Here is a 15,488-nt window from a genome sequence, read left to right as displayed (position 1 = left end):
TCTCATGTGGGACCTGATTATCTTATATCTACCCCAGCTCTTAGTACAATCCTTGGCACATAGTAAGTACCTAAATAACATAACTATCCTCAATATTATTATGTACCTTTCTCCCAGAGCAACCAAGTATTTCTTATTATAAGCTCACTATGGGCAGGGAACCTGTCTGCCAACTCTGTTACAATGTACCTTCCCAAACACTTAGTACAATGCTCTGTATACAGCAAGTGCTCCATAAATATGATTGATTGATTCTTATTCTCTACATCCAGGTTTTCTGCAGAGAATAATTCTTTGACTTCTGCTCAGTTACTCTGGAGTAGGGTCCCCACATGAAATTGAAAATTCATCCTGAAACTTCCAACAAAATCAGTATTTGGAATGAATTCAGATATTGAGGGACTACAAAAAGAAAACTCTGTACCCTCAGGTCAGGATATTGCCTGGGACATTCTCTCTTAACCACTATATTAACCATAATACGGTCCCCAGGGAGCTCCCTGGGAGATTGATTCCTGTTCTCTGAAGTGTAGTGGTCTGAGTAATATCAGGCAGCGCTAATAGGTGACTCTTAAATGGATAAATGTTATTTTTCCTTTATCTCCAGGGAGACAGAGGTCTGCCTGGGCCCAGAGGATCCCCGGGTCTGCCTGGAGAGCCTGGCAAAGAAGTGAGTAACTCGTTAGATTTCACTGGACTGCAGACAGGTTCAACCCAGGATACTACTCTCAAATGAATGACTTTAGTCCTTACCTTAGCTAGTCATTACCTCATCTTCTGTTGAGTTGCATTTGTAGTAAGGGATGGGGACACATTTGGGGAAAGAGTTAGACCATCAGGATCTCCAACCATCAAAACAAAAATCATGCAAGTCTTTAGCAGGAGTGGGTTGTCTTAGCTGCAGAGTGAGCCCAATTGGGCCCTGATGTAGGGAATGGCTGGCTCCTAGAGACCCTCATGCCATAGTCAGAGACAGCAGAATCTCTGTAAGGAGCTGGGGCAGTGATATTTATTACCAGAAATTCTGCTGCTTCTCTTTTGCCTCCACCACTACACAGATGTGGCCCCAATACCAAAGAGATTGTTGAGGAGAAAAATCAGGACTCGGGATGAAAAGAGGGTGTGTGCAAAATTATCTCCTCTCTGCATCACTCTTCCCACTTTACCTCTCTGAACTAAGTTGTGGTAAGGATAGTGGCGAGACATTAGTTCCAAGAAAGGATACCCGTCAGAAAGAACACAGAATATTAAGCAATTATGTGATTTAAGCCTATTGGGTTTTCAATCACTTCCTCGGAAACTAGAGAATCTAGCCTTAAACAAGTCTAACTTTTAACACTGTGGAGCTATAGACGTGAGATCTAAAAGGCTCAAAAAGAACCAAAAAAGACTGATCTTGGATTCAGGGTCTGTGACCTTTCTGAGATCATCACTTCACCTATATGTCCCAGTTCCCTTGGCAGAAAATCATGCCTCGCCATGTTGAGCATGAAAGGGGGATGAATTGGGTTTTGCCTAGTCCCACGAAATGACAGTAGAGTAATCACATCCTCCAACGGGTAAAGACAAAAATCATTATCTTTGTTAGGTGTGAGTCAAGGTATCGTCTCATTTTTCTCTTCAATCTGTGCTTTCTGTCACTCCCTCAGGGATCAAGAGGGGATCCAGGTGATGCAGGACCCAGGGGCCAATCGGGCCCTCGAGGACCAAAGGTATGCATTTTCCGGAGAAGATTCCATGAGATTTTTGTGTTGCCAAAGACCCCTATTCTAAAGGAAGGAAACTTCTGTCCTTAAAACCCATCCTTTCACCCCAACTTGCCAACACTTTTGAAAGACGTGGCTGGAAGGAGGACGTGTGAGCTAACATCTAATTGATGGGAGGCAGTGCCTCTGTCTGAGCAAAACACGGAAGACATTTGAAGCCTGGCACCACAGAAGTATCACTGCTCCCCATTTCCCTTCTGCCATCTCCCTTTTTCTTCATGCCAATCTCTACAAGTGTTACAGCTTCTTTAATTGCGTGACTAAATAAAGGTATAATAAACTATTTATTTCAATCCTTATAGGGAGACAGAGGTCGACCTGGCTTTAGTTATCCTGGTCCTAGAGGAGAACCGGTAAGTAAAAGAATTGAGGAGGGAGAGGGAGAGAGAGAATGTACAGCCCTTTAGGTCAAAAGATAATGTTACACATGCTGAGATTTTATCTTTGTTTGTAGTTATAAATGATAGTGAAGTGGCTTGGCCTAGTGGATAGAGCATGGGCCTGGGAATCAGAAGAACCTGGATTCTAATCCCACCTCCACCACTTGTCGGCTGAGTGACCTCACGCAAGTCACTTAACTTCTCTGTGCCTCAGTTACCTCATTTGTAAAATGGGGATTAAGGCTGTGAGGCCCCTTCAGAACATGGACTGTGTCCTGCCTGATAAGATTGTATCTACCCCAGTGTTTAGAACAGTGCCTGGCACGAAGTAAGTGCTTAACAAATACCAAAAACATAGAGAATAATGCTTAACAAATACCAATAACATAGAGAATAATCACAACTAGAGGCTAGGAAAAGAATATCACAAGAATTTTGAACTTATAAGAAATCATCCAAATATTCTCCCAGGGAAAAGAAAGGTCAGGCCTACAGAATGTAAAAGAGGCTGCTTCCTAGTGGGATCCTAGCAGGCAAGTTACATTATATCAAAGGGCTGTCTTTGTTGCTTGAGAAATTCCTTTAGTTGAAACTGAAACAATTCTAAATGTTTCAGTATTTTCAGTAACAATACATTTCTGTTTTATATGAAGTCAACCCAAGAGGTATCAGAGGTTATATAAGCACTTAAAAAATGCCATCATTATTATGATATGATAGAAGAAAAAGATTTCACATCACCCTTTGTACCACAGAAACTGCCCTCTCAAAGATCACCAATGATCTCCTCCTTGCCCAAATCAACAGTTCCTACTTCATACTAATCGTCCTCAACCTCTCAGCTGCCTTTGACACTGTAACCACCGTCTTCTCCTGGAAACATTATCCAACCTTGGCTTCCCTGACACTATCCTCCCCTGGTTCTCATTCTCAGTACTTTTCATCCCCTAATTGTGGGAGTCCCTAGGCTCAGTTCTGGGTCCCTTCTTACCTCCATCCATCTACACCTATTGTCACTCCTCTAATACTAATCCATTCACTGTACCTCGACCTCATCTATCCCTCGACCTCATCTATCTCACCTTCGACCCCTCACCTCTCACCCTGAATGCCCTCCCTCTTCGTATCCGACAGACGATCACTCTCCCTACCTTTGAGGCCTTATTAAAAGCAGATCTCCTCTAAGAGACCTTCCTCAACTAAACCTCAATTTCTCTTCTCTCACTCCCTTCTGCATCACTCCTGGACTTGGATTTCCTCCTTTTATTCACCCCCTCCTCAGCCCCACAGCAATTATGTAGATATCCATACTTCATTTATATCAATGTCAGTCTCCTCCTCTAGACTGTAAGCTCACTGGGGGAGTAAATACACAGAATTAATAGACAGCTCCCTGCACACAATGATAATGAAAGAACCATTAGAAAGGTTGTGGACTATGGCAGAGGACAGGATGTTCTGGAGAAAGTATATCCATGGAGTCGCTATGAATCGGAAACGACTCAACAACACTTAATAATAATAATAATAATAATAATAATAAAAGTGCTCAGTGTTCTGCACCCAGTAGGTGCTCATTAAATATGTTTGATAATAATAATAATTACGGTATCATGTGCCAAGTACTGTTCTCAGCACTGGAGTAGATACAAGTTAATCAGGTAGGACTCAGTCCCTGCCCCACATGGGGCTCATAGTCCTAATCCTTAATTTACACTTGAGAAAACTGAGGCTAAGTGAAGTTAAGTGACTTGCCCAAGGTCACACAGCAGACTTATGGCAGAGACAGAATTAGAATCCAGGTCCTTCTGACTCCCAGGCCGGGGCTCAAAGTCATGTTGCACAAATAGTATAAAAGCTTTAATAATGCTCCTAAGAAGGCTTTATTCCTCACTGAATATTAGGATCTTTATTCCTGATATTTTGCCGTTTTGAATAACAACTCTTTGATCTTGGAGTTGCAGTAGCTTAAGGATAACACAGTGATACAGAAATGAGCCTTATCAGGTCAGATTCCTTACCCAAGATAGTCCTGAAAATAAGTAAGATGAAGAGATCTGCACCAAGAAGAAATGCTACAGAAAGAAGCAGCATGTCCTAGTGGAAAGAGCACAGGCCTGGGAGTCAGATGATCTGGGTTTAATCTCAGGTCTGCCAATTGCTTCCTGTGGTGACCTTGGGCAAGTCACTTAACTTCACTTAGCCTCATTTTCCTCAACCGTAAATCGAGGATTAAATATCTGTTCTCCCTATTATTCAGACTATGAACCCCCTGCGGGACAGGGACTGTATCCAACCAAATTAATTTGTACCCACCCCAGCACTTAGAACAATGTTTGACACATTGAAGGTGCTTAACAAATACCGTTTAAAAAAATGAAAGATACTTAAGGTCTTGCTCAGACTAAATCACACTGACAATCAGTGTGGCCTAGTGGAAAGATCACAGGCCTGGGAGACAGAGGACCTGAGTTCTAATCCCAGCTCCGCCACTTGCTTGCTGTGTGATTTGGGGCACATCATCTAACTTCTCTGTGCCTCAGTTTCCTCATCTGCAAAATGAATATTAAATGCCCATTCTCCCTCCTCCTTAAACTCTCAGCCCCATCTGGGATTGGGATTGTGTTCAATCTGATTATCTTGTACCTACTCCAGTGCTTAGTACAATGCTTGGTGCATAGTAAGCTCTTGACAAATACATTACTAGTATTAGTATTATTATTGTTATTACTTTATAATTAAATTGAAAGGTCCAGCTTCTGTGCATGAATAGGAACTAAGTTGGAATGTGGCATTTACCATTTAGGTGGTTGTGTAGAAGGTCAAATGAACTGAATTGAAGCAATTAGAGTAGACTGAAGGGGTTGAGACTCCTGGGGGGAAGCATTATGATTTTGCAGAAGATCCAGTTCTGTACAGAATTCTCTGAGTAAAGTCCTTCCCCTGCTAGGACTATTTGACTGTTTTATTTTCTGTGACTAATTTTTTTCTTTACATTTTTCACAGGGCGAAAAGGGAGAACCCGGTCCTCGAGGCCCTGAGGTACAAAATGTTGCTGTTTCCATCGCATGAGACACGGGAGGGAAAAAACTCCAAGGTTTTGTCTAATCTATTTAGAACCTAATTTAGAATCTAATTTAGAATCTATTTATTATAGATTCTATTTAGAATCTAATCTATTTAGAACAGGGAAGCAGCGTGGCTCAGTGGAAAGAGCCTGGGCTTTGGAGTAAGAGCTCCTGAGTTCGAATCCCAGCTCTGCCACCTGTCAGCTGTGTGACTGTGGGCAAGTCACTTAACTTCTCTGTGCCTCAGTTACCTCATCTGTAAAATGAGGATGAAGACTGTGAGCCCCATGTGGGACAACCTGATTCCCCTGTGTCTACCCCATCGCTTAGAACAGTGCTCTGCACATAGTAAGCGCTTTACAAATACCAACATTATTGTTATTAACCCAATGTCAGGCAGGTGAACTGACTCTGATTTCATGCCCGTGCTGTCTGAAGATGCAGCATGGTCAGAAAAGGATCAGCTATTTCTGTTCCTGACATTTTCCCAGTAGCGCCAGACCGCAAAAAGAGCCCTTGGAGAGATAGTTAATGCTGGGACACAATTAGCTACCTCCAGCATCAGTTCACAGAAATAAGGATTTAAATGAGAGCCCAAGTACAAGTTCAACTCTGCTCTGCACGGAAGAGAGCAAAAGCAGTTCTGCTCCCAGCTTAAATTGGCAGCGGGCACCATGGGCCTATCCCTCTGTGGACTTACCACAGCCGAGGCTGGCGAAACAGAGACTCTGGCTCAGAAAATCCTCTCTGGATAACAATGGTTATTTTTATTTGGTGTTGGCAAATTGGCATGCCTAAGAGAAAGTTAACTTAGAGGGCAATTTTCCTTTAAATTCAAGTGAAAATGAAATACACATGAAACACTGAGCATGTGGCCAGCAGGCTGGTTACTAAACACTTCATGCCACACAAACATCTTGGTGAAATCATGGGATTTCCTCCCACCAGTAACTATGAAAACACATGCTCTCTAAATCCTATAAATAGTTGACTAATGCACAATTTATGGGTATTTGGGAGAAGACTAGTCCAGTGCATTGACCAAATGGGCTGGAATCCTAGATTTTTTAGTACTCGTTATACACATGATGGATTACTTTGGGCAAAACAGATTTATCCTTCTTGATTCTTTGTCTGTAAAATGGGGGACTTGCCACGAAACAGGTTTTAAGGTCATTAAATTAAAATTATGTAATAAACAGAAGGGATATATGTGAAAAATGACCTATTATCTCATCGCTTTTAATGATTTGTTCCAGTATTTTTCAAATTTTGGAAAGACATATAAAGACAAGGAAAATCTGTTACCTTTCAGCAAAACTATTTTCCCTACTTACTGCCAAATTAGGACTTACAACTCACAGCTTTCTGAAAAGTGGAAAAGGTTTCGGTTTCCCAGTGCCAAATTCCACCTTGAGTCTGTCTCAAGGATGCATTTTCCATTTGGCAAAATTAAAACTGTCAAACGAACCCTCCTGAATGACTTCCTGTTCGATCTCTAGGCCAGCATCCCCGATAAATAATACGTCTATTAAAGAGATCTATTATTTGTGTGCTATAAGCCCATGAGCACAGAGCCGAGGTGAGCGCATTCCTCCAGGAGTCCACATCTGGCCCTTCAGCAGATTTGGTCCAGGTCTAACAGAGTCAAATATCGATTTAATATTATCCCTGCATAAGGAGAATACTGTTTCAAGGTTCTGGACATGTTTCGAAGTGGCATAACCTTGTAATACGTGGCAATGACAGCAAAGGTATTTTGCACGATAATTGCAGTAACTGCTGATGATAATTACTGGGAACACTACCTATTTTAGAGGGCTGGCCCTCCATAGCTTAATAAGCTCATTATTTGGCCTCTGGACCTCATAACTATTTTCCTAATTTTGCCTAAATGAAAAGTCTATTACCAGTAAATGTCTAAGACACACGTGTTTTCTTGCGTAACAGGGTGGAAGAGGAGACTTTGGTTTGAAAGGAGCTCCCGGAAGCAAAGGAGAGAAAGGTGACCCTGTAAGTATATTCTTGAGGATAGCTGCCGTAATGCGGGAGGTACCTTAGCTCCAGGAATTATGGGAAAACACCTGAAATTTTCAATTCCTTGGGTAGAGATCACCACTTATAGATGAGAAACAACTGAACGTGGGCTTACCAGAGCCCTGGCGTGGTCATCAGAAGCCTTGGTTTCTTCTTCCTGCTCTGCCACAGATTAACAGGCCGACTTCAAAGATGTCTCTCAGTCTTCCTAGCCTTAGTTTCTGCTTTACAGGAATATGACCTGAAATGGAATAAAATGGAAGAAAGCGTTTGGACTTCCTAGGCAAAACAACCTTCCTAAATTCATAAAGGTTGCTGGTCATGCACTCCCCTGAAGGCTAAGGAAGGGAAGGACTTCCCTTTAACCCTTTTCTGGCTCTTCCAAGCAATGGCTGCTCAATATTGCTTCAACCATTCTTTCTTCCTTCTCCTTGCTGGACTCTGACTTGTCTAAGATTCTTTTGTCCTCTTCTGGGAGCCTAGAGAACTGGGGAATATGTCTACAAAAATTTGCAAAGAACCCACATTTCTGCTTCTCCATGCCCTCACCACATCCAAAGTAGAGTTTGTTGTGGGTAAATCGTTCTCCTGGTTTAATCAGTCAGTCAAACAATGGTGTTTATTGAGTGCTTACTACGTGCAGAGCACTGTACAAACCACTTGAGAGAGTACAATGCAACAGAATTAGCAGACACGCTCCCTGCCCGTAACGAGCTTACAGTCCAGAGGGTCACAGACATTAATATGTGTTTTGCCCCTCTTCCAGACTACACAACAGAATTTGTAATACCAAGTTGGCCCCAGGTCAGTGACTCATGAACTTAGTGAGAGGAGGGACCAATTTAAGGAAGGTAACTATGGCCCCAATCAATTAATTATTCGTATTTATTGAGCACTTGCTGAGTGCAGAGCACTGTACTAATAAGAGCTCGGGGTAATAAAATATAACAGAGTTGATAGACACGTTCCCTGCCCATAAGCTTACAGTCTTGCGGGGTAGGGGGAGAGACAGATATTAATATTAATAAAGAGATTATGGATGTGGGGTTGAGGTAGGGGTGAATGAAGGGTGCAAATCCAAATCTGCGACCCAGAAGGGAGTGGGAGAAGAAGAAATGAGGGCCTAGTTGAGGAAGGCCTTTTGGAGGAGATGTGCCTAACCCTAATCTTTCAACACTCCCCGCCCCCTGGGATCAGTGCAATCCCAGTCCACTTGTTACAAGTCTCATACCCCACCAGCAACAGCCCTAATGAGAATAGTTAGGCAGGACATTAAAAGTGCACACGAGAGCACATCAGTGATGGTGAGGAGTCAAACACGTTGGAAGGGGAGGGAATAAACATAAGAAGAAACTGCAGAAAGCAAAACATCACTATCATTAACAAAAATCTACATGGTGTTACTCTTTCCAGTACACTTCTAGCCGCAGTTATCTTGGCAGAAAAGGCTCCACCAGGAGACTAGAGAAAAAAATATCATTTCCACTTTGTACCACTTGGGATGATTCTCCCTCTAAAGGTTACCCTCTCCCTTCCAGATTCCCAATACATCTGACTCCTGTTAGTACAGTTCTTTTTTCACTGTTGCTATTGTTACTAAATTTAGGATGGATTTTTTTTTCTTCCCAGGCCGATCCTGGCCCCCCTGGTGAACCTGGACTTAGAGGACCTCCAGGAAGACCAGGACCAGAGGTACTGAAACTGGTGTTGGTATTCAGATGTGTCTTTTGGAGTGTGTTAGTGTGTGCGTTGGGGAGGGGGGAGGTGTTCGTGTGTGTTTGTATTTGCATAAACTGATCTGTGAACTGGATGTCTTTGGTGGTAGTCCCAGTTTTCACAGCCATGTAGATGTTCAAACACAAAATAGAGCTGCATAAAGTGCTTTAAAATGTTGGTAACACACATCTTCCTTAGGTGGTGGAACAGCAGTTCCACTGAACTCGTGCATTTGGTTTCCAGCTCCCCAAGGTCACATGAGCTAACCAACAAATGTTATAGAGGGCCCAGAAACCTCAGCAGTGTCTCCATGTCTATACAAAGAGACACCTTCACATCAGGGCTGAATCCACTTTATAACATTCTCCACTGCCCCTATCTGAAACTGAATCATTTCTTTGACTTCAGGTACAAGAAACCAATTTGGCCCCATTCTTTTTGTCATTTTACAGGGTGAACCTGGTCCACCTGGAGATCCCGGTCTTACAGTAAGTAGGACTGATTTTTCTGGATTTTAGTGGTAGCATATTGTTGGTTGTGGTAAGTGGAATTGATGGCCTTCTCTCCACCTTCACCAAAAAGAAAGAGGAATCCTTCAGTTCATGAAAAGAAAGGAGTGACAGGGGAGCATCTGCCCTTCTTCGTGCAGTGATGTAGGAAAGAGATCCCCAAGATATTTAAAAGAAATTACTGCAAGCCAACTGTGAAAACATTTACTCCCCAGAACATTATGACATTCTGAAAAGCAGTAAAACGGTAAAGAATGCAAATTTCGTTCATTTTACTACTTGAGAATTGCCTGAGGGAAGGTAAAACTGGTAGAAATATTTGTGAGCTTGTGTATCTCAATGAAGTCAAGGACTTCCAATATTCTGTGTGTTTTTAGAGCAAAGACTACTTATTAGAAGAAGTAGCAGGGAGGGTTTCGCTTAACATCTTTTCAAAACAAGAAGATTCGATCCACTTTCTGGTCCCACCCATTCTGCCTCAGTGCTCTCTAAATTCATAATCTTGCATTCCCTATTAATAGTCATTGTGGTATTTGTTAAACGTTTTCTATGTTTCAAGTGCTGAACCAAATGCTGGGGTTGATAAAATGTATGGAAACTGGATAAAGTCCCTGCCCTAGATGGTGGTAATAATCTTCTAGACTGTGAGCCCATTGTTGGGTAGGCATTGTCTCTGTCTACTGCAGAATTGTACCTAGCAAGTGTTTAGTACAGTGCTCTGCACACAGTAAGAGCTCAAAAAATACAACAATGAATAAAAGGAAGGACAACAAGTATTTAATTCCCATTTTACAGATGAAGTAACTGAGCCACAGAAAAATGTAGTGACTTGCCCAAGGTCATTCAACAGGCCACTGAGAGAGCCAGGACTGTGTCCTTTCTGTTAGGTCATACTACTCCTCTCAGCGTACCAATTACCCTCTCATTAATACTAATACAATTAACCTTGGAAGAAATGTCTCCAAAAGTTCTAGCTTCAAAGGAAGCTGAAACCATATGAAGTTCAAGCTATTTAAATCCGCTTTTCTTGTTTTGTTCTTTTTTAACAGGAATGTGATGTGATGACCTACGTGAGAGAGACATGTGGCTGCTGCGGTGAGTTCCATATATTTCCATTTTGCATAACTCTAATTATGCCAGTCCTTGCTTGACCTCCAGGAAAATCTGGTCGGAAATTGATTATTGATCTGAAAAGGTGGTACGGCATTAGTGAGAGAGTGATTTTGGCAGTACCCTGAGCCTTCATTACCAATACTTATAATTTATCCAAAGCGGGCTGCACATTAGATTCTAGGAAAGATAATTAATCCTTGGGACATTGAAGGATTTCAGAGGGTCTCTTTGAACATGAGGGAGTATTTTCTGCATAATAGCACCTGCCAGCATTCTCTCGGTGGTCTCAATCGATCAATCAATCATTCAATGGAATTTACTGAGCGCTTACTGTTTGCAGAGCTCTGTACTAAATGCGTGGGAGGATACAACATAAAACAGAGTTAGTAGACCTATTTTCTGCCCTAAATGAGCTGGCAGTCTAGATGGGGAGAAATAGCCCGTCTTTGACTTCACTATCAGTCAATGGTATTTATCAATCAGTGGTATTAATGGAGCATTTGCAGTGTGCAGAACACTGTACTAAGTGCTTGAGGAACATGTAATTCAACAGAATAGAGAGACAAGACTCCTGTCTACAAGGAGTTTACGGACTAGAAGGTGCTTAATGGAGAGAGTTCTGCCTCTGTATATAATATGTCACCCATGTAGGGTGAGATGCTTCACTGAGGCCAGGGAGACCGGTTATGAGCATATCATAGAGGTCCACTAGCCTGCCCGGGTGCCACTTTTCTAAAGATGCCCATTTCAATGTCAACACATCCTAGAATCAGAACTACACATTCTCTCCTGGAAAAAAAAGCCAAGAAAATAAACTATTGAAAACTCAGTTGGGCACAATTATTGGTCTTGGCAGTTTTGATTTACAGTGATACTGGTTTTCCAACTCTTGGCCAGAAAACCCCCAAGATTATAAATGTTATCACATTGCCCTGTGCCTACATATGATAGGGGGCTGTGACTGTCGCTATGGCTTGCTGCCTCCAAATTTTACTATTATTTAGTCTCTGTCTCTTCTCTTTTGTAACTTCCTTCCCCTGTCTGCCTTCTTAATTGGCTTTCTTTTTCCAGACTGTGAGAAGCGCTGTGGTGCTGTGGACATCGTGTTTGTCATCGACAGTTCGGAGAGTATCGGTTTTACCAACTTCTCCCTGGAGAAGAATTTTGTCATCAACGTAGTCAGCCGGCTTGGTGCCATCGCCAAAGACCCCAAGTCTGAGACAGGTAAGAGTTCACGAGTGGGCTAGATAGTTCTACTTCTAAGTGCATATTCTAAATCATTGAATCAATCAATAAATCAATCGGTGGAACGTATCGAGTGCTTACTCTGGGCAGAGCACTGTACTGTTTGGGAAAATACAAGACATAAAGAGTAGGCACATGCGATCCCTGCCCACAAGAAGCTTATAGTCTATAGCGGGAACACAGACATTTGAAAAAATGACAGGGGAAATGGAGTGTAACGATAGCTACATAAGTGTTCCGGAGCCAGGTTGAATATCAGAGTGTTTAACAGGTACACAGCCAAGTTCATAATCGATACATAGGGGAGGCGGGGAGGGAAATGGAGTCTTAGTCACGAAAGGCCTCTTGGAAGAGGTGAGGTTTTAGGAGGATTTTGAAGGTGGGTAGAGAGGTGGTCCATCAAATAAGAAGGGGAAAGTAGCTCCGGGCCAAAGGGAAGATCTATATTCCCTTTTGGCATCCCAGGCAGTCGGTCGAAAGGTAAGTTAACTCACAGATACCTGATCAAGAACTGGAATTAAGGGGATGAAGGCAATAAATCCTTAAAAAGGGCAGATTACCTACAGAAAATTGAGGACATTGGTTCTCACCTACAGGAATCATCCTCCTGTGATGCCAGACCATCCTAGAACAGATTTACTATGCCAAAAGATTCAGGAAAGGCAGAAAGATCATAAAGGAGATGCAAGGACATGAGGGTGAGAGTGGGGAGGATCTCACTCGACTCTGGAATCTGGAAGCAATGAGTAGTCCCCTGTGCCCCTGCAGGATGAGTCACTGACCACTTATCTCTTGGCTTTGGTGGCAGGGGCCCGCGTGGGCGTAGTGCAGTACAGCCACGAGGGAACATTCGAGGCAATTCAGCTGGACGACGAGCGGATAGATTCCCTCTCTAGCTTCAAGGAGGCCGTGAAAAACCTAGAGTGGATCGCCGGCGGCACCTGGACTCCCTCCGCCCTGCAGTTTGCCTATAATAAGCTCATAAAAGAGAGCAGGCGGAAGAAGACCAAGGTGTTTGCGGTCGTGATCACGGACGGGCGCCACGATCCCCGGGACAATGATGCCAACCTGCGGGCCCTCTGCCACGTGGACGTGACGGTCAACGCCATCGGCATCGGGGACATGTTCCACAAACGCCAAGAGGATGAGACCCTGAAGTCCATCGCCTGTGGGAACGTATCCCAGGTGCACGGCATGAATCTCTTCTCTGAGTTGGTGGCTGAAGAATTCATCGATAAAATGGAGGATGTGCTCTGCCCAGGTCTGTTGCTGTTGCTTTTGCCTCATTTTCCCAAACCAATCTACTATGTTTCTTCCAGCTCTCTGTTCATTTCACCAAACATACGGTGCTGGGCCTTTATGCAGTGGGAAAGGAACACATCCCCTAGATGTTTAGACTGGTGAACACTGAAATGTAAACTCCGATCTTTCGCTGTTGCCAAGAGTCCTCTGTCCTCCAGCTTGTTATCCTCCAAGAGTGGAATCCCCAAACAAAATTGGATGCCAAGGCCTCAGGGTCAAGAGATAGGAGAGTGAGAGATGGCCTTCCTCCTCCTTGGGTCACAACAGGACCTCATGGGAAATTCCAAGTTGGCAGACTTTCATTTATTCATTCATTCAATCATATTTCTTGAGTGCTTACTATGTGCAAAGCACTGTACTAAGCGCTTGGTAGAGTACAGTACAACAAACACACATTCCCTGCCCACAACAAGCTCACAGTCTAGAGGGGGAAACCGACATTAATATACATCAATAAATACACAAATAAAGCACAGATATATACATATGTTCTGTGGGCCTGGGAGGGAGGATGAATGAAAGCAGCAAGTCAAGGTGATACAGAAGGGAATGGGAAAAGAGGAGTGGAGAGCTGAGTCAGGGAAGGCTTCTTGGAGGAGATGTGCTTTCAATAAGGCTCTGAAGTAGGGAATTTTCTGTCTGATATGAGGAGGGAGGATGTTCCAAGCCAGAGGCAGGTTGTGGGCAAGAGATTGGTGGCGAGATACATTTGTTATGCTGTCCATCCCCTAGTGGTTCTGCTGTTGTCCAGGATCAGAGAAAGAGAGTGAGAGAGAGAGAGCGAGTATGCCTAGGCTGGACCCTGAATATGGTTAGGATTTAGATTATATAAAAGCAGATAGGCACTGGCCCAGCCAAACCAAAGGAAAATGAAAAAGTCATCACAGGGTTCTAGAGGAAGCAGAAGCTAGTGGAGGATTAAGCAGAGTCAAAGATATTCTCATGTTTCTTGATGGGAAGTGGCCAAATGAACCACTCTCCTGCTTTGAGTGTGGGAAAGAGGATGTGTCCTAATCAATTTGTCTTCTCTCCTACAGACCCAGAGATCGTCTGCCCGGAGCTTCCCTGTCAGACAGGTAAAGGATTAAACCCCAACCCCTGAAACCCTATTTCCCTCAGGCTGTCGTGTAATCAGTAATTGTTTTCCAGGCCACTGAAGGGTGAAAAATGCAATCAGAACCCGGACTTCTGTCCGAGAAAGGAAGGGGGAGAGAGGGAAGTGAATCGTTCAAGAGAGAAGGAAAGTCAAAATTGGGATTGCTTTGTGCCAGTCAGTTCTCACAAACATCGCTTCTCTCTTTACCATCTTGGCTGAGTTTTGTCTGTCGGTGTAAACTCTGGAGCATTTACAAACTCATTCCAGGTTGTTGGTTTCTCCCATTTTTATGAACCTAGAATGAGCCTCTGCATGAATAATCTGTGTGAGGGTTTGGGGAATTGGGGTGGGGGTGTGAAAAGCAGGGAAGAGAGCAGTGTCCAGGAGCTCTAAGTCCTTTTGTTGAATGTGCCAGCTATTCTAGTACCGTGTGTACAAAATAATCCAGATAATGGAAGAGTTGGAGTTTCAAGGAATTTTTTTGTTTGGCCCTTTGTTCCTTTCCCTGCTCTCAGTTGGCCATTGAACTCAAGGAGTTGAAAAATAGTTTACTTTAAAGCCTTTGGCCCATTGAGTTGCTTAAGGCAGAAGCAGCCTCGTTGGCTTGGTTAAAATAATTTCTGAAGCTTCTTTTTCGGAAACAGCTGGGCATTGCTTAGAGGAGAAAAAACGGATCTCGAAGTGCTTAAGCAAGGAGGGAACCAATAGGACAATCCCTCTGCGGAGAGATTTGGATTAAGTTTGGGTGATCTGGAAACAGTTAAAGCTTCCATCCAAAGGCTCTGGAACTATAACTAGTCTCAAACTCCTCAGAGAACAACCCCAGCAGCTTCCAATAAATAAATAATGCAGCTATTTCCTGTTGTTTGCCTGCTTGGGCTCTATGTATGCATGACTTTTATGACTGCGTGCTCTTCCTACCTTCTTCCTTTTCTGAGCAGAGATGAATAGTCATCCTATCATACATCAATCTTTGCCTTGTGAGCCAGCTTCAATTAGGGGTAAAGACTCTGAAATTCATTCCGTTCAAGATCAAAGTAAGTACTGGTCCTGTCCTCCTGACGAAAGGCCAAGATGATACTGAGCTGTGCCTCTCACCATCTGGACAAAGACCTCTGTCGCTTGGCAGAGCAACCCAGTGATGGTGAAATGAGGCCGATCATATCTAGAGATCAGAAGTCTGCTGTTCAGGCAACTGGTTGGCAGTTATTTTTTTTCCTATGGTATTTCTAAGCTGTTCTAAGCTCTAGGGGAGA

The 15,488-nt window shown here is 43.3% G+C and overlaps 1 protein-coding gene across 2 annotated transcripts in view; it reads left to right on the top strand.

Moving 5' to 3' along the window:
• The window catches only part of COL6A2 (collagen type VI alpha 2 chain), a 50,494-nt gene that overhangs the window by 26,158 nt on the left and 8,848 nt on the right, over positions 1 to 15,488 (top strand). For both annotated transcript variants that reach the window (XM_001514168.6, XM_007660992.4), the window contains exons 17-27: positions 608 to 670; positions 1,650 to 1,712; positions 2,069 to 2,119; positions 5,153 to 5,188; positions 7,165 to 7,227; positions 8,881 to 8,943; positions 9,420 to 9,455; positions 10,526 to 10,571; positions 11,661 to 11,813; positions 12,643 to 13,095; positions 14,174 to 14,212. In XM_001514168.6, coding sequence (XP_001514218.2) covers positions 608 to 670; positions 1,650 to 1,712; positions 2,069 to 2,119; positions 5,153 to 5,188; positions 7,165 to 7,227; positions 8,881 to 8,943; positions 9,420 to 9,455; positions 10,526 to 10,571; positions 11,661 to 11,813; positions 12,643 to 13,095; positions 14,174 to 14,212 — 1,066 coding nt within the window. The remainder of the gene's footprint in view (positions 1 to 607; positions 671 to 1,649; positions 1,713 to 2,068; positions 2,120 to 5,152; positions 5,189 to 7,164; positions 7,228 to 8,880; positions 8,944 to 9,419; positions 9,456 to 10,525; positions 10,572 to 11,660; positions 11,814 to 12,642; positions 13,096 to 14,173; positions 14,213 to 15,488) is intronic.

The sequence above is a fragment of the Ornithorhynchus anatinus genome, chromosome 7, assembly GCF_004115215.2.
Source record: "Ornithorhynchus anatinus isolate Pmale09 chromosome 7, mOrnAna1.pri.v4, whole genome shotgun sequence".
NCBI lineage: Eukaryota > Metazoa > Chordata > Mammalia > Monotremata > Ornithorhynchidae > Ornithorhynchus > Ornithorhynchus anatinus.
This window is presented reverse-complemented; position numbering and strand designations above follow the sequence as displayed.